General features: G+C 38.0%; 2 protein-coding genes across 2 annotated transcripts in view; one reads left to right on the top strand and one right to left on the bottom strand.

Moving 5' to 3' along the window:
* Positions 1 to 18,865, top strand: part of SRPK1 (SRSF protein kinase 1) — a 73,463-nt gene that overhangs the window by 34,590 nt on the left and 20,008 nt on the right. Inside the window, 6 exon segments of the mRNA XM_061397983.1 lie at positions 504 to 622; positions 1,441 to 1,549; positions 2,456 to 2,543; positions 3,604 to 3,691; positions 15,100 to 15,206; positions 16,175 to 16,340. Coding sequence (XP_061253967.1) covers positions 504 to 622; positions 1,441 to 1,549; positions 2,456 to 2,543; positions 3,604 to 3,691; positions 15,100 to 15,206; positions 16,175 to 16,340 — 677 coding nt within the window.
* On the bottom strand, positions 7,022 to 8,082 carry LOC133236148 (transcription factor E2F5-like). The gene has a single exon (XM_061397984.1). The coding sequence runs from the start codon at positions 8,065 to 8,067 to the stop codon at positions 7,123 to 7,125; it is 945 nt and encodes a 314-aa protein (XP_061253968.1). The 5' UTR covers positions 8,068 to 8,082; the 3' UTR covers positions 7,022 to 7,122.

The following is an 18,865-nucleotide window of genomic DNA, read 5'->3' as shown; positions in this document are numbered from 1 at the left end:
TTCTATCTTTATCTGGTAGTTTAGGGGAATAATTCTAAATGCAGAATAAAAATTGTCTAAAAATACTCAACAGCTTTAATTTTTAGTACTGACAGAATGTACCAGAGTAGATAGTGATACCACTAAAGGAAGTAGATTTAAGAGATTGTATAGGAATGAGGGGGAACGTTAACAATATAATAGGAAAAGCAGGATACAAATTTGTTTATAAAGTATGTTTTTTAATAAAAATAACAGCAAATTACTGGAGGAAGATCTAGTTTTACCAGCAGTTTTGAGTATTGAGATTCAAGTAATTTTTCCCCATTGTACTTTTATATATTTTCCAGATTTTATTTAATCATGTACTGACTTTTTAAAACTAGGCTTTTCCTAACACGAGGTAAAGTGATAGGTAATGTTTTCCTAGGCTGCCACTGCGTAACATTCTGTTTGTGTTATCTGTTCATGGGTCCTGTTTTCTTCTGCTCACATGGAATGAACATGTTTGTATTATTTCTTAGATCTGAAACTCAGCCCCGAGGCTCTGCTCCGCACTCTGAAAGTGACCCGCCCGAGCAAGAAGAGGAGATCCTGGGATCTGATGATGATGAGCAGGAAGATCCCAATGATTACTGCAAAGGTAAGGTTTTCTGTGAGGAGATATCAAGTAAGATATAATTCATGTGTACACTCTTTCATTTGAATATTTGATCTATCAGCATAAATGGTGTTAATGCTTTCTGCTTATTGCATCCTTTTCTCTAAGTATAGGAATTAGTATTTCCTTTTAGTTTGACTTAATTAAAGCTTAGTTTAAGTTAAATGTATCTACTCTCTTTTTCCTTAAAAAATGATAGTGCATATTTTCCTTAGAAAATTTCAGAAATATATTAAACAAAAAGAAAACAAAAGTTATCTATAATGCTATCATCCAGAAGTGAACAGTGATAAGATTTGGTATGTAGACTTTTGAAAAACACATTTTCTCTACTCTTTTCTTAAAGTGATGATTGCTAAGCTACATTGTATTAGAATTACGGATACTTAAAAACCATGGCATAAGATTGCCTGATGTATTTTGTTTCTTTTACAAAACATTCCAGGATTCTTGGGTAGGATTGGATCTTGTAACAGAATGTATCTTACCATTGAGGAGAACTTGGTTCTTCTCAGCAGGCAGAGATAGTTGTTTAAATCCTTTGATTCCTGCCACTGTTATCAGCCTTTTCTGGTCTTCTGGTTTGTTTTGTTGTGCTGTTTTGGAAAAGTAATTTTTTTTTTTTCAAGTTAACATGAGCTCAATAATACTGTGTTGCTGACTTGATTTAAAATTTTCTTTTGTTGAATTGATTGTATTAAAAGAAACCATTTTTATTTGCTGAAGATGTATAAATGTTGGAAAATGTGAGATTTTTTTTTCCTAAGTAAGTGATTCTTTCCCTCTGTTGTTTCTTCCAGGAGGTTACCATCTTGTGAAAATTGGAGATCTGTTCAATGGGAGATATCATGTGATCCGAAAGTTGGGTTGGGGACACTTTTCAACTGTGTGGCTATCATGGGATATTCAGTAAGTTTTAGTACAAGAGGATTAGGTGGTTCCTAAATGTTTGTGTTTAATTTTCCACTTTTAGTCTAGCTCTAGACTGATTTCTTAATAAAAATCTTATAGTTGATAATCTTTATATTCTTGGGCAAATGACTTTCCTCTGGTGAAGCAGCACCTTAGAGGAGACACAAGATTGAATTATTATCAGTAAAGCTCTTGAAACTCCCAAATTCAAAACATTACAGATACTCAAAAAAAGTATAGTGTATTAGTTCATAGTTTTTCCCACTGGAATAGAGCTAAATTTTTAGATGGTATCCTAGACCAACCTGTGTGAAATTATTTTCTTGTGTTTTGTTTCTATAACAGATTTGCTCAGCCATACAGTCTAAAACCTCTACATAAAAATCACAGGCAGTTAACATTGGATGTTTACCTTAAAGTGTATCTTCTATCTTTGATGAGACAGCAATTGCTATCTATGCACTATTTTTATCAGTTTTTCACCCAAGTATTTCTTCTGGCTTCTTAGAGGAAAGTATAATATTATAGCTTTTAACCTTTTAGGTTTTACTATATAAGTATACAGAATACTTCTGATTTGGTGAAGTTTCCCCCCTTACTTATCTCCATTTCATGGTTTTACATGGGTTCATGGAGCATTCAGAAAGTGGATTTTAACTCAGAGAAAATGTTTTGATGATTGACATTATCTAGGAACAGATTTTCTTCTTCTTATAAGTTCAATATGGCCAGTTAGTGCTATTAACAGATGCAGATGATCCCACAGAAATAGTTCTTTGTGTTTGAATACCAGGGAAACATGAAATCAATATACATTCTATCACTGTCTCCCAGTTATGGTTAAATCTTAGCGAAACTGAAAGGTAAGACATTTAGTCTTAATTGCCTGTATTTGTTTCTTAGGGGAAAGAAGTTCGTGGCAATGAAAGTAGTTAAAAGTGCTGAACATTATACTGAAACTGCACTTGATGAAATCCGGTTGCTGAAATCAGTAAGTATTAGATTGTATGTGTGAGCTACGTTATAAATAAAGTTTTATTCAAGTTAAGACATACCAAATACATACTTTTTGATATGGCTAAGTTTTACTGTAAAGTTCCAGTATCCTTACAGAGGTAGAAGACGACAGTATTTACACATTCTGTGTATTTGGTAGGGAACTGGTAGAATATGCTGTGATGGCAACTCTCCCTGTACATGCACACTGAAAAAAAACCTTGCAAATAAAAATGTTTATTGAGCATGTTTTATGTGCCAGGTTTTCTTTCCTGTCATGGTTAAAATAAAAGAAGTGTGAATAAATATATAACTTCTGTTTTGTTTTAAAGTCTTTAAAAATATTTAATATAAAAATAAGCACTGTAGTTATTAAGTCCCTTATGTTACTTGGAAACTTAGGTAAATATTTTCAAAAACTTATTTTCAGTTTTCTTAAAAATTCGGAAATGTCAGTGAGGTAGAAGAAGCTTGAATCCCAAGTGAGAAGACATGAGTTTTTAGGACTGGCTCTATCTGAATATATCCTCAACTCGTCTTTTTATTTCCTCTGAGCCTTAGATTTTTCATTCAGAAAAGCAAGGATGCTAGACCAAGAGAGCGTCAGGAAAGTACTTTCAATGTGCTAGTCTGTAACAAGATGAGCTCATGCCCCAAAGTAAATCAGGGTACTGCTTCCTTCCCTGAGAGGTTTTTCTATGAAAAAAATGAAGGCTGAATAAGCAGTATGGTTAGTGCTATGGTTGATTTGCATCATGCAAAAGCTCCTGAATTCTTCCTGGCCTGGTAACTAGCAGTTAATTTGGGAGTAAGTAGCAAAATGTTATAATTAGAACAGTAACTATATAATACAATCTTTGTTGATTGTATTTTCTTTTGTGAACTGTTTTTATTAAGTTCTTTGAGCTATTAAAATTTTATGTTTGTCTTACAGATTTGTATAAGCTCTTTTCTGAAGTAATCCATTGTTACATATGCTGCTGGTATCCCCTCCCTCACCATTTGGTTTATTTCTGTGCTTTCCCTTTTTTTAAATATTGTCTTCCCTATTACAGGTTCGTAATTCAGATCCTAATGATCCAAATAGAGAAATGGTTGTTCAACTACTAGATGACTTTAAAATATCAGGAGTTAATGGAACACGTATCCTTTTTAGAACCTATTTTGAAAACAAATCATGAAATAACTTTATTTCAAAGAAAGGAATGAGATTTGCATTGGTCTCTTTTCTCAAACTATAATCAAAATGTTTTTATTTTATTGTAAACTTTTGAACACATTGTGAATCATGTCTATCTTTTGTATGGTGTGTTTTTTAAAGCTATTGCTTTACACTTTTTCCTTTTTTCAGGCAAATTAAAACTGAAGTCAAAAGAAACTTTAAAAAGAAAGACTTGTAGTACTAATACTAAGTAAAGTTTCTATTTTATCAATTAACACAGATTTTAATGAATTATTGAGAAATAGTAGGTTAAATAAGAATTCAGTGCACTTTATTATCTCAGTATTTAAGAGGCTGTGTATGTAGATTATGCTTAAAATCTAAATGTAATTGTTCATATTCTGTTGTAATGAAAAAAACTACTAGTTTTATGTTTTGATCTGAAATTTTAGAATTTTAAAGTTGGAAGGAATGTTAGCTGTTCCCCCCCCTGCCCCCATAAGTTAATATCAGTGTGACATGCAAAGAGCTGATTGAAAGATTGTTGCAACAGCTATGGTTGTAAAGGCCTAGCAAATTTTTCAGAATAAAAGATGAATTTCACTTGGATTGGAGAGTCTAAAACTGTTTTTAAAAGTGTTTAAAAATGTGTAAGGAAAGATTTCATGAATCATTCTACTTTCCCTGCATGTCTAGCTTCTCTTAACACACACTGTAGCCAGTGATTTGTTAAAGGAAATGGGCTACGTAGGGCTCTGTAGTATCATGTGGACTGTGGTTTAAGAGATTTGAACTAAAACACATGGAGAAAGCATAAGAAAGGAGAGAGAACAAGTGATACCATGAGGATTTTATCTGTCATTCTGAAGTTAGTTTTCAGTTATTTCCTTGGAGAAGTATAAATCATAGCCCTCTGCCTTCCATCTCTAAGGAATACAGATACAAGAATCATGCCATATGAATCATCAGTTTATGTCTTGTGGTCATTTCATAGGTGACTTACTGTGTGTGTGTGTGCGCACACATTTTTTCAAAGAATTAGGGAGGCAAACCAAGAAATAAACCATATAGGATATTGTGATGGCTGTTGGATTCTGTTTCCCTATTACTTGACCTTGTAATGTTTGTCATTGTGCCAAATTTCTCTCTTAATTTGGGAACATTATAGTAAAACTGTAGAAATAGTCTGTATAATCTCCTTAGTAATGCAGAGTACCTTTTTTTGACCCTAAGCAAGAAGAGTTTTGTTTTTTTTTTAATTATTGAAATATCTTAATAGATTTTGAATTTCAAGTTCTAAGATGTTTTCTAAACATCACCGTATGGTTTCTCTGTAGTTTCTGTCCACTGAGTTCCTATTTTACTAATTTCTCCCTTTATCCTTAGCCATTTCTCTCTGCCCTTCCTCCTACTTGTCTCCCAACTGTCTCAGTTAAGGCATTATTTGCTGCGTCTAGAGGTTGAAAAGGATAAAACGCAGAGCACTGAGTTAAGGTTTAATGAATTATGTCATTCTCCTCCCTCTCATCTCTTTTCACAACATAGGTATAACTGTATGGAGCCACATATCTGTGATTTTCTTTGTATCTGGGTATACTGCTTTTTCTCTGGAGCACTGTCCTTTCTCATTTTGAAGTATCACAAGGACTCTGAACTAGAAGTTAGTCATAGACTTCAGTATAAATGCGTTCGTTCTACTTCCATGGGTGGTGAGGGGAGAAGAGTGATTAAGAAGTAACAGCTGATCTTTACATAATATTAACATGGGTCAGTGTCATTTTTTGGCCACCTATGTGACCTACTATGTTTTAGGGTACTTTTTTTTTCTGGTGTGTATTTTACCTCTTTTGCTAGCTCTTCTTGTTCATAAGACACTCTGAGTGTGGCTCTTAATTAATTTTCAGCCTTTTTTCTTTACACCATCTCCCACAAAATTTTTTTTCACATATCCTTTTGCTGTTTCACCCAGTTCTTTTGTTTTTAAGCTATTAAATGTTTGATCATTTTTATATCACTATTTGCAAATTAAAACAACACTGTTGTTAAATTGTAATGCTTCTCTCAAAGGAAAGTTAATAATAAAGCTGCTGCTGCTAAGTCACTTCAGTCGTGTCCGACTCTGTGCGACCCCATAGACGGCAGCCCACCAGGCTCCCCCGTCCCTGGGATTCTCCAGGCAAGAACACTGGAGTGGCTTGCCATTTCCTTCTCCAATGCATCAAAGTGAAAAGTGAAAGTGAAGTCGCTCAGTCGTGTCCGACCCTCAGCGACCCCATGGACTGCAGCCTTCCAGGCTCCTCCATCCATGGGATTTTCCTGGCAGGAGTACTGGAGTGGGGTGCCATTGCCTTCTCCGATAATAAAGCTAGGAACTTAAAATTCTCTTTTCTGGTTTGTTTGTTTAAGCAATCTGCATTCTAAAATATCTTATTTTGGTATATTTCGTATGTACAGAAATAGAATAGTTTGAATCCTCAGAGATCCATTACCCATTCTCAAATTTATCAACTCATAACCAATATTGTTTTGTCTGTATCTCCTGATAATTTTGTGACCAGTCTTAAATATGTTATTTCATCCATAATTATTTTAGAAAGTATTTCCAAAAGACAGAGACTCTTAAAATATAACCCCAACATAGTTATTTTTCCTAAAAAAATTGGGGACCAGTTTCTTAGTCCCTTTATGTAGTCAGTGTTTCAGTGTCTCTAGATGTTTCTTTTTCTTTTTTTAATTCTTTTTTTTTTTTAATCTTTTATACAATTTTATTTAAAAAATCTTGTTAATGTACAGGCATTGGCACATTTTAAAAACAAACTACATAAACAGATCTTTCCTATAACCTAGGAAAGTGGAATGTCAGAAGTCAACAAAATGTGATAAACTTAAAGTGCTAAAACAGAAGGCACTTCACAAACTCTGTTCACTGAAACAGTTAATATATCCTAGTTTACACCCTTCACGTTATAAGTGGCAGTGAATGTCTGGATTGGAGGACACAAAGGAACATGGACAGTCGTGTGGCAGTACAAGTGGAAGACAGAACAAGTGATGAGCCCTTGGCCAACTTTCTTGTTTCACATGACCTGAAGTCTACTTTAACTTTCTTCTCATATAAGGGGAAGAAAACAGAAGGGTTCAGAATGGGAAGAAAAGTTGAAATTTCAGAAAGTAATTACTTGAGGGTGTGGAGGGTTGGTGGATATGAAATCATTTTTCTCCTGAAATAGTCAGAATCCTTTGTTTTTATGGTTGAAGTTTTGTGAAGCAAAAATAAAGTATTAGGGAAGAACATTTCAGAATCAGTGAACTAAAAAGGTGTTACATTCATTATTTTAAATACTTAGGTTATTAAGAAGTCTAAAATGTTACACAGTTAGAGGTAGATATAAGTCCCAAGTTTCCATGGAATCTAATAATTTAGTATCTGAACATCAAACAGATCACAGACGCATTCATTATCATCTAAATTAAAGTTATAGTCATCTGCTGGGGTCGGAGAAAGCCGTAAGAGCGGAAACACATCAGAAGACATTAACTCATCAATGGTATCTCCACTAATAGATCCTGCTGAAGACAAGTCTGTGGCTGGCGTGTGCTGGAGAGGCTGGCTTCGTTCAGAGACAGGTGGCTCAGGCAGGCTCTGGACGGCCGAGCTGGGCTTGTGTGGAGGCACTGGGGTAGGAGGCTGAGAGGGAGGCTGCGCGAGGTCGTCCGAGGGGGGCACCGGGAAAACCACGGGCTTAGATGAGCTGGACTCTTTATTTATAAGCAGCACGTGGATAGGTCCTGAATGACTCTTTAGATTGATCTGGTATTTCTTTTGTCCATTCTGACCCATTTCTGGAATAGGTACCTCCAGTTGTGTACCAGAAGGTGCTTGAATGGCCAAAAGTGTATCACCATTAAAACAATTACAGATGTCTTCATGAGTTACATAGGAAAATCTATTATTAATGGAGTCGTCCATCACATTTTTGATGCTTTGCTGTAGCCACAACTTCTGCTGATCAAGTTCTCTTTCCTTCAGTTCTAGATCTTCAATTTCAGCTTTGAGATATTTTAATCTATCTATGACTTCTTTAGTATTACAGCCAGCACCTACACCTTTCCATTGTATACTGTTTTTTGACTTTTTTTCAATTAAGTCAATTCCTTCCAAGACATTGGTGATATCATAAATTCTTCTTTTTTGCCTCACAGCCAAAGTATCTGCAGCCGCCTTGAGGTCCAGAACGCCGTCCTTGGCCTCCTGCAGCAGCGACACGAACTTGGCGGTGAGCAGCCCCAGGCTCTTCTTGTGCCGGCTACTGCCGGCCCCGGGCGGTGCACAGCTCACGGGCTCGGCCGCCGCCATCCCGTCCCCGCGCTCCGCCACCTGCCGGGCCGGACCCCAGGCGGCCCTGGCCGTAGCCGCCCGCCAAGGGCGGGACAAGGGCTCTTTTTTTAATTCTTAACTTCAGTCAAGAGTCACATAAAGTTTTTAACAGTTCCTTTATTATTTGGCACATCAAAATGTTGCAGTCTCATTTTGTATATTTACTATCCCAGACCTGGGGTCAGCCATTTATCTGCAAAGCCCTAATTCCTTTTAGTGGGAAATGGACAGAATTGAAGCACAGCACACAGTTTGCTACGGGTTGGTTACGGCCGCCACTTGTGTGATTTGTCGATCCTCTGCAAAGAGCAAGTACCTTCATTCTCTTCCTCCCTCCCTGTTTTTGTGTCACTTGGAAGTTGCCTTTACAGCTTACTCTTGTGGGTCTGTGGGTTTGTTTGAATTACTTTTTCTTTATGTGTTTCATTTTGGATAGTTTCTGTTGCTGTACTTTTGAGTTTACTAATCTCATTCTGCAGTGCCTGATCGGCCATTTATCCCATCCACGGTATTTTTCATCTCTCACTTGCTGCTTTTCATCTCAGAAGTTCAGTTTGGGTCTCTCTTTTTCTTCCAGTTTTATTGAAATATAATTTGATCATTATCACACACACTGTGATAAGTCTACTAAGGTTATATTATCATAGAGATGTTAAAAGTTGACTATGTTCTCCACACTGTACATTTCACACCCATGACTCACTTATTTTGCAACTGAAAGTGTGTTCCTAATCGGTCTCACCTTTTTTTTTTTCCCTCCTCCAACCATCCTCCCTCTGGCAACCACCTGTTTGTTCTCTGTATCTATAACTCTGTTTTCTGGTGTTTGTTTATTTGTTTTTGTCTTTGATATTCCACATTATTAAGTGAAATTGTACAGTGTTTGTCTGTCTCACTTATTTCACTTAGAAGCATACCCTTTAGGTTCATCTATTTCACAGATGGCAAGGTTTCATTGTTTTTATATTAATATGTATACACCACCTCTTCTCTGGGTCTCTCTCTTTTTTTAAATCTTTTGTATCTCTTCAACATATGGAATGACTATGAATGTTAATTTCCTTGTCTGCTAATTCTAACAAGTGGGCCAGTTCTGGGTCAGTTTTAAATTATTGATAATTCTAATTTTCAGATACAATTTCCTGCATCTTTGTTGCCTGGTAGTCTTTCATTGAGACATTGTGATTTTTACCTTGTTGGCTGTTGGATATTTTGTGTTCCTTTAAATCTTGAGCTTTGTTCTGCAATGCAATTATTGCCAGGAAACAGTTTGATCCTTTTCAGATTTTACCTTTATGATTTGTTAGATGGCTAGGACTAATCATCCTTTGATGCTGAAGCTGAAACTCCAGTACTTTGGCCACCTCATGCAGAGTTGACTCATTGGAAAAGACTCTGATGCTGGGAGGGATTGGGGGCAGGAGGAGAAGGGGACGACAGAGGATGAGATGGCTGGATGGCATCACTGACTCAATGGACGTGAGTTTGAGTGAACTCCGGGAGTTGGTGATGGTCAGGGAGGCCTGGCATGCTGTGATTCACGGGGTCGCAGAGAGTCGGACACGACTGAGCAACTGAACTGAACTGAGGACTAATCATTCCTTCCACTGAGGCAAGGTTTTCCTAAATATTCTGCCAAATGCCCCATAACTATGAATTTTTCCAGGTTTTTTTTTTTTTTTTTAATTGACTTCCCTGGTGGCTTATATGGTAAAGAATCTGCCCGCGATGTAGGAGACCTGGATTCGATCCTTGGGTCGGGAGAAGGGAATGGCTACCCACTCCAGTTTCTTGCCTGGAAAATCCCATGGACAGAGGAACCTCGTGGGCTATGGTCCATGGGGTTTTGGAGCTGACAAGACTGAGTGACTTTCACTTTCTGTTCATAATTGATATACAACATTGTATTAGTTTTTGGTATACAGCGTAATGATTTAATAGATGTATACATTGCAAAATGATTACCATAGTAAGTTAACAGCCATCACCACACAGTTACATGTTTTTCTTGTGTTGAGAACTCTTAGCAATTCTCAAATATACAATATTATTAAGTACAGTCACCATCCTATACCTTGCATACTCAGTACTTACTCATCTTAGAACCAGAAGTTTGTACCTTCTGACCACCATGACCCATTTCCCCCACCTCCCACCTTTGGCAACCACTGGTCTGTTTACTGTGTCTGCGTTTGTCTTATTTTGGTTTTAGATTCCACATATAAGTGAGATCATACAGTCGTCTTATTTCATTTGGCATAACAACCTCAGGGTCCATCCATGTTGTCACAAATGGCAGGGTTTCCATCTTATGGCTGAATAATATTCCATTGTCTATGTAGACCACATTTTCTTTATATTCATCCATCAGTGGACACTTAGGTTGCTTCTGTGTCTTGCTATTTATTTTGCATTTCCCTGGTGATTAGTGATATCAAACTCTTGTTCATGTACCTGTTGGCCATCTGTATGTCTTCTCTGGAAAAATGTGTTCAGATTCTTGTTTTAATCAGACTGAGATCTTTTCCCCCTGTTGAGTCATAGGAGTTTTTTTATATTTTTTATTTACTCCTTGTCAGATCTTTGATTTTAAGTATTTTTTCCCATTCCATAGGTGGCCTATTCATTTTCATTTTGTTTCCTTTTTTTCTGCAGAAGATTTTTAGTTTGAAATAGTTCTTGTTCATTTTTGCTTTTGTTGACTTTGTTTTTGGTGTCAGATCCAAAATATCATCGCCAAGACCAATGTCAAGGAGCTTACCACCTGTGTATTCTTTTAACAGTTTTATTGTTTCAGGTCTTATGTTCAGGTCTTTAATACATTTTGAGTTGATTTTGGGATATAGTATAAGATAATGATCTAGTTTCATCCTTTTTCAGGTGGCTGTTCAGTTTTCCCAGCATGACTTATTGAAGTTACTGTCCCCATTGTATATTCTTGGCTCCTTTGTTGTAAGTTAATTGATCACATATGTGTGGGTTTATTTCTCGCCTGTAACTGAAGTTGCCTAGTCCTCCTGGCTGGAGCCCTGTGGGGATGCTGGGCACTGTTCCCTCGAGTCCTTTCAGATGGCTCCCCCCCAGTAGTTTCCTCATATGCCTGTGCTGATTACCGCTCTGCTGAATGTGTGAGGCGGACCGCATTGCAGATCTTCAGGGCTCTCTTTCTCTACAGCTCTCTCCTCTCTAGTACCTTGTTCTGTGAACCATAGCTGCTGCCTTGATCTCCCAAGACTAGTTCCATCTGTTTAACTCAAGGGGTTTGCCTGAAAAGTCTCAAGACAGTAAGAAGACAGTAATCTGTCAGACATCACTGTCTTCTTTGCCTGATATCCAAGGTCGTTAAATCTGTTGTTTTATGTATTTTGCTTGATTTTGTTGTTGTTGCTTAAAGCAAGAGGGTAAACCCAGTCCCTGTTACTCTATCTTGACTAAAGAACTTCCTAGACACATGTTTAACTCTTAAGAAATTACTGACCAGTTTTCCAAAGCAGTTGTACCATTTTACACTTTTGTTAGTGCAGCATGGGAACTCCAGTTGCTCCATATCCTCCCCTACATTTAATCGTGTTTTTCACTCTGCTGGATCTTCTTTGCTACACAGGTGTTTGTGTAGCTGGTGGCAAGCAGGGGCTCCTCTTTGTTGCAGTGTCCAGGCTTCTCACTGCAGTGGCCTCTTATTGCAGAGAACAGGTTCTGGGGCATGCAGGCTTCAGCAGTTGTGGTTCCCAGGCTGCAGAGTACAGGCTAAATAGTTGTGACGCTCGGGCTCAGTTGCTCCACAGCATGTGGGATCTTCCTCGACCAGGGACTGAGCTCATGTCTCCTGCATTGGCAGGCACATTCTTTACCACTGAGCCACCAGAGAAACCCTAATCTTTTTAATTTAGTCATTCTGGTGAGTTTGAAATGATATCTCACTATAATTTTGATTGTATTTTCTAAGGTAGTCAAAAGACACAAGTTTGCGTAAACTCTGGGAGTTGATGATGGACAGGGAGGCCTGGTGTTCGCGGATCATGGGGTCGCAAAGAGTCAGACACAACTGAGCAACTAAACTGAACTGAACATGTCCATTTTTAAATCTTTAATTGAGAACAGTTTCTTTCATGCATTCACCACCACCACCCCCTACTGACCTCAAAGAAGCCAGGCCAGTTGTATTGTTCCTTAATTTGGATTTGCCTGATTGTTTGCTCATGATTGAATTCATTAATCATTTTTGTCAGGTATATCCTGGAATGTGAAGTCAAGTGGGCCTTAGAAAGCATCACTACGAACAAAGCTAGTGGAGGTGACGGAATTCCAGTTTAGCTATTCCAAATTCTGAAAGCTGATGCTGTGAAAGTGCTGCACTCAATATGCCAGCAAATTTGGAAAACTCAGCAGTGGCCACAGGAGTGGAAAAGGTCAGTTTTCATTCCAATTCCAAAGAAAGGCAATGCCAAAGAATGCTCAAACTACCGCACCATTGCACTCATCTCACACGCTAGTAATAATGCTCAAAATTCTCCAAGCCAAGCTTCAGCAATACATGAACCGTGAACTTCCAGATGTTCAAGCTGGTTTTAGAAAAGGCAGAGGAACCAGAGATCAAATTGCCAACATCCACTGGATGATGGAAAAAGCAAGAGAGTTCCAGAAAAGCATCTATTTCTGCTTTATTGACTATGCCAAAGCCTTTGACTGTGTGGATCACAATAAACTGTGGAAAATCCTGAAAGAGATGGGAATACCAGATCACCTGACCTGCCTCTTGAGAAATCTGTATGCAGGTCAGGAAGCAACAGTTAGAACTGGACATGGAACAACACACTGGTTCCAAATAGGAAAAGGAGTACGTCAAGGCTGTACATTGTCACCCTGCTTATTTAACTTATATGCAGAGTACATCATGAGAAACGCTGGGCTGGAAGAAGCACAAGCTGGAATCAAGATTGCAGGGAGAAATATCAGTAACCTCAGATATGCAGATGACACCACCCTTATGGCAGAAAGTGAAGAGGAACTCAAAAGCCTCTTGATGAAAGTGGAGAGTGAAAAAGTTGGCTTAAAGCTCAACATTCAGAAAACTAAGATCATGGCATCCGGTCCCATCACTTCATGGGAAATAGATGGGGAAACAGTGGAAACAGTGTCAGACTTTATTTTTTTGGGCTAAATCACTACAGATGGTGACTGCAGCCATGAAATTAAAAGATGCTTACTTCTTGGCAGGCAAGTTATAACCAACCTAGATAGCATATTCAAAAGCAGAGATATTACTTTGCCAACAAAGGTCCATCTAGTCAAGGCTATGGTTTTTCCTGTGTTCATGTATGGATGTGAGAGTTGGACTGTGAAGAAGGCTGAGTGCCGAAGAATTGATGCTTTTAAACTGTGGTGTTGGAGAAGACTCTTGAGAGTCCCTTGGACTGCAAGAAGATCCAACCAGGCCATTCTGAAGGTGATCAGCCCTGGGATTTCTTTGGAAGGAAAGATGCTAAAGCTGAAACTCCAGTACTTTGGCCACCTCATGCGAAGAGTTGACTCATTGGAAAAGACTCTGATGCTGGGAGGGATTGGGGGCAGGAGAAGAAGGGGACGACAGAGGATGAGATGGCTGGATGGCATCACTGACTCGATGGACGTGAGTCTGAGTGAACTCCGGGAGTTGGTGATGGACAGGGAGGCCTGGTGTGCTGCGATTCATGGGGTCTCAAAGAGTTGGACACGACTGAGCAACTGATCTGATCTGATCTGATCTGATACTACATTCTTTCTCATTGTATTACATCAGAGGGTACATGATGTGAATTTGTGTTTATCATTGGTGATAATATGTTTGATCACTTGGTTAAGGCAGAGTCTTCTGGATTTCCCTGTTTAAAAGTACCTTTTTCCTTTTATAATTAGTAAGCAGTCTGTGGGGTCATAGGGTAACTCCAAGAGAATTCTTTCTCCCAGCAGACTTTATCAATAGTTTTAGTATTCATTGATTCTTACCTGAAACAGTTCAGTTATTACTGTAGTGATTGTAAAATGGCAACTTTTATTTCTGTCATACTTTATATATTTATTAATTGACTTTTTCTCTAAAGAAGACATTTTGAACACACCCTTATTTTAGTATCTTGTTTGGATTCATTTTGTTTTTAGTTTAAGCAAATTCATAACTTCACTCTGCAAAATGTTCTCAACTTCGGCCCGTGGTTTCTTCAAGCTGGTTTTTATTTTCTCTTGATGTGTTCCCTTACTGTAGGCACAGCAAGGTATTCCAGGTTGCCAAAAGGCCCTGGATTGGGCCTTTTTAAGGAGTCCAGGTTTTCCTTTAGTGGAGAATCTTATTTAAAATAGAAGTCTATTTTAAAACACTGGATCATTATTACATACAAATGTCTTGACTTTCCAACTTATATAGAAACTTCTGTCGAAAATACAACATCTTCCTACTAAAATCCCCGCAGTGCCCTGGCCCTAGCACTACAGGTCCGCAGAGTATTCCTGTCATGCAGTGGGATTCTGGGTGCTCACACAGCACACGTGGCGGTGGCACCAAGGTCAGGTTTGTGCACTGCAGAGGATAAAGCAAGTCAGCTTCTTGTTCTTTAAAAATGCTGACATTTACATTTTTTAGGTTGTTCTGGTATATTGTTTTCTGTAGCTAAAGCAGAATTTATTAGTTGTTACCCTGGACATTAGTTCTGACATTAGGGAAGAAGCTGATCAACACCTTAAGCCTAGTGCTCTCACTAGCTTTATGTACATATTTCACTCTTATTTTAATCACTGTTTAGATGCATAGTTTTACTGATAAACCAGCTCCCCCCCCAAGTTTTCCATATTTTGGGTATTTTTGGTGACAAAATATTAACCTTTGAAATTTCATAATATTGACAGCTAGATTTTTTTTCAGGTAAAGCGCTGTAACTTTTTATACTGAAAGAATACAATAATAATTTCCTTGGGGTGGAGCACAGCTTGTCTTGCCCTTTTCTTCTGTCTCCGTTTTCCTCCTTAACAAACTCCTAGATATCTGCATGGTATTTGAAGTTCTGGGGCATCATCTACTCAAGTGGATCATCAAGTCCAATTATCAAGGGCTTCCTCTGCCTTGTGTCAAAAAAATTATTCAGCAAGTATGTATCCTACTATTTTCTATTTTTTCAAGGTTGTACTCCATTTATAGTTATAAAATATTTGCTATATTCCCTGTGTTGTAAAATATATCCTTGTGGCTTATTTATTTTATACATAATAGTTTGCATGTGGTAATTTTTTTAGTTTCTTAAAGTGTCTGGAGTTTCCTATTTCCAATAGAATTTTTACTTCTAAAACTAAGTTTCTTAAATTGCTGAAATTGTTTATTCAGCCTCTAGGGTTTATTGGTTTATTGCGTTTGTTTTTAAATGTTTTAGCACAACCATTTCCCCCAGGTTCATCTTCCGTATTAATTATTAGATGGAGAGCTGTGTTTAATGCCTGATTTTAGAATTTTGGACCGTTATCTAGAAGTTCTGGTTGCAAAAACGGATTGTATATTGATAAAGAATACTTTGTCAAATTACGTCCCGCTCTTTACATTATTCATGAGCATTTTCTCATAAACAGCTTTCAATATACAGTAAAGGAGTTTTATCATCAGGAAAGTAGTAATACTTCAGTGGCAAACAGTTTGTTTAATTAATGTGTTTTGTTGGACAGAGCGCCAAACTGGGAAGCACAAGACCTCAGTTCTTCAATAAGGAAATTTAAATTTAAACATACTTAAATCTCTTTCATCGTCACCTACATTTCAGTAGTTAAAGGACATGTCAACCATTTATTCTCAGTCTCTATAATGTACTTAAAGAATATCTTCAAATAGAATTAACTCTGTAAAACTTGAAAGAACGTTTCATTGCAAATAAACTCTTTCCTTTGTTTATAGTTTAAAATTAATCTTTCTGGGGAAGTTCTTTAAAAAAAAGAAAAAGCTTTCTTCTCTGTAGGAAACTACCATATCATTTTTATATCTTTATTTTTCACAGTGTTGTATTGTAGCTTTTTTCTTCTCCAGGAAGACTTGTATTCAGTGTTTGTAAGTCTACTGTTCTGTTCCATTCAGGTGTTACAGGGTCTGGATTATTTACACACCAAGTGCCGTATCATCCACACTGACATTAAACCAGAAAACATCCTGTTGTCAGTGAATGAACAATACATCCGGAGGCTGGCTGCAGAAGCAACAGAATGGCAGCGCTCTGGAGCTCCTCCACCTTCCGGATCTGCAGGTGTATTTTCTTTGGGGACTTGGTTTTCATTAGAAGTTAAAAGTTCCTGTTTTTATTCTATTACCTGGCAGTTAAGTAAAGCACCACTAATTCACTTAAGAGTAAGGTACAGTAAGTACTTAAGTAAAAAATAGTTCCAGCCTTCAAAAGACTTTTTTATGCTGAGTATTATTTCCATAGGGGAAGAATACTATGCCTTTTAGGTTCAAATATGTTGTGTATTATAAAAGCTGATTCATGTTAAAATGTTTTCTCTTGTGATTTGATGTTCTTTTTTTTTGATGTTCATATATGCTGACCTATGTGAATCAGTGATCCTTGTGCAGGGACATGATAGCATTGCTGTTAAAAGTATGGGTTTGAGCACTGGAGTGGACATACCTGTTTCGAATCCTTGCTTCATTGGTTAATGACCTTGGGCAAGGGATTTGACTGCATTTTTCCTCATGCATAACTTATTGGGATTAAATTTCACATGAAGCAATTAGTAGTATGCCACACAGTATTATGTATAAAATAAATGGTGGCTACTATGATTACGATTGATATTTTTTTTCTGTTCGTGGTACAGATTTTAATTTTAATAATTTAATTATATTTGAGGAACTCTCTTGATCCTCAAGGTGAAGTATCAATTGTCTGTACACATCCCTTAAAAAAAAGAATACCTCCACAGGGGCAAGGGGCAGCTGTTCAGTGGGCATAGAGTTTTCATTTTTACAAAATGAAAAAGTTCTAGAAATGTTGTGCAACTATGTGAAATGAACACTGCTGAACTGTATGCATTACAATGGTTAAAAGGGAAATTTTTTGAATTTCAATTCAGTTCAGTCGCTCAGTCATGTCCGACTCTTTGCAACCCCATGAATCACAGCACACCAGGCCTCCCTGTCCATCACCAACTCCCGGAGTTTACTCGAACTCATGTGCATCGAGTCGGTAATGCCATCCAGCCATCTCATCCTCTGTCGTCCCCTTGTCCTCCTACCCCCCATCCCTCCCAGCATCAGGGTCTTTTCCAATGAGTCAGGTCTTCGCATGAGGTGGCCAAAGTATTGGAGTTTCAGCTTCAGCATCAGTCCCTCCAGTGAATACCCAGGACTGATCTCCTTTAGGATGGACTGGTTGGATCTCCTTGCAGTCCAGGGGACTCAAGAGTCTTCTCCAACACCACAGTTCAAAAGCATCAATTCTTCGGCGCTCAGCCTTCTTCACAGTCCAACTCTCACATCCATACATGACCACTGGAAAAACCATAGCCTTGACTAGACGGACCTTTGTTGGCAAAGTAATGTCTCTGCTTTTCAATATGCTATCTAGGTTGGTCATAACTTTCCTTCCAAGGAGTTAGCATCTTTTAATTTCATGGCTGCAGTCACCACCTGCAGTGATTTTGGAGCCCAAAAAAATAAAGTCTGACACTGTTTCCACTGTTTCCCCATCTATTTCCCATGAAGTGATGGGACGGGATGCCATGATCTTAGTTTTCTGAATGTTGAGCTTTAAGCCAACTTTTTCACTCTGCTCTTTCACTTTCATCAAGAAGCTTTTTAGTTTTCTTTACTTTCTGCCATAAGGGTGGTGTCATCTGCATATCTGAGGTTATTGATATTTCTCCCGGCAATCTTGATTCCAGCTTGTGCTTCTTCCAGCCCAGCGTTTCTCATGATGTACTCTGCATGTAAGTTAAATAAGCAGGGTGACAATATACAGCCTTGACGTACTCCTTTTCCTGTTCGGAACCAGTCTGTTGTTCCATGTCCAGTTCTAACTGTTGCTTCCTGACCTGCATATAGGTTTCTCAAGAGGCAGGTCAGATGGTCTGGTATTCCCATCTCTTTCAAAATTTTCCACAGTTTATTGTGATCCACACAGTCAAAGGCTTTGGCATAGTTAATAAAGCAGAAATAGATATTTTTCTGGAACTCTCTTGCTTTTTCCATGATCCATTGGATGTTGACCATTTGATCTCTGGTTCCTCTGCCTTTTCTAAAACCAGCTTGAACATCTGGAAGTTCGCAGTTCACGTATTGCTAAAGCCTGGCTTGGAGAATCCTGATCATTACTTTACTAGTATGTGAGATGAGTGCAACTGTGTGGTAGTTTGAGCATTCTTTGGCATTGCCTTTCTTTGGGATTGGAATGAAAACTGACCTTTTCCAGTCCTGTGGCCACTGCTGAGTTTTCCATATTTATGAGTTTATTTTACCACAATTAAAAAAAAAATTTTTTTTAAGGAGGACTGAAGAGTCTACCTTCCAGCTAAACTAAATTAATATCTATAACATACTATGTAATAAATTACCGTAACTGTTGATACCACTTTCCTTTTAAAACTGACAAGTGCCAAGAGGAACTAGCCTTAGGTAAGAGATGAGATGGTTGTTGCCTATCATATTCCATTCTAAGCGCTACATGGGAAGGGGATTTTAGCAACATTAATAGTGTGAATTGGGCTATCCTGTGGATCAGTGGTGAAGAATCCGCTTGCCAGTGAAGGAGAGGCAGGTTCATTCTCTGGGTCG

Source organism: Bos javanicus, chromosome 23, assembly GCF_032452875.1.
Source record: "Bos javanicus breed banteng chromosome 23, ARS-OSU_banteng_1.0, whole genome shotgun sequence".
NCBI classification, from domain to species: domain Eukaryota; kingdom Metazoa; phylum Chordata; class Mammalia; order Artiodactyla; family Bovidae; genus Bos; species Bos javanicus.
Note: the sequence above shows the minus strand (reverse complement) of the source record. Positions and strands in the feature narration are given on the sequence as shown.

What these genes read in the sequence shown, in the direction of transcription:
- LOC133236148 (XM_061397984.1), bottom strand. Translation starts at nt 8,067, where the DNA reads ATGGCGGCGGCCGAGCCCGTGAGCTGTGCACCGCCCGGGGCCGGCAGT.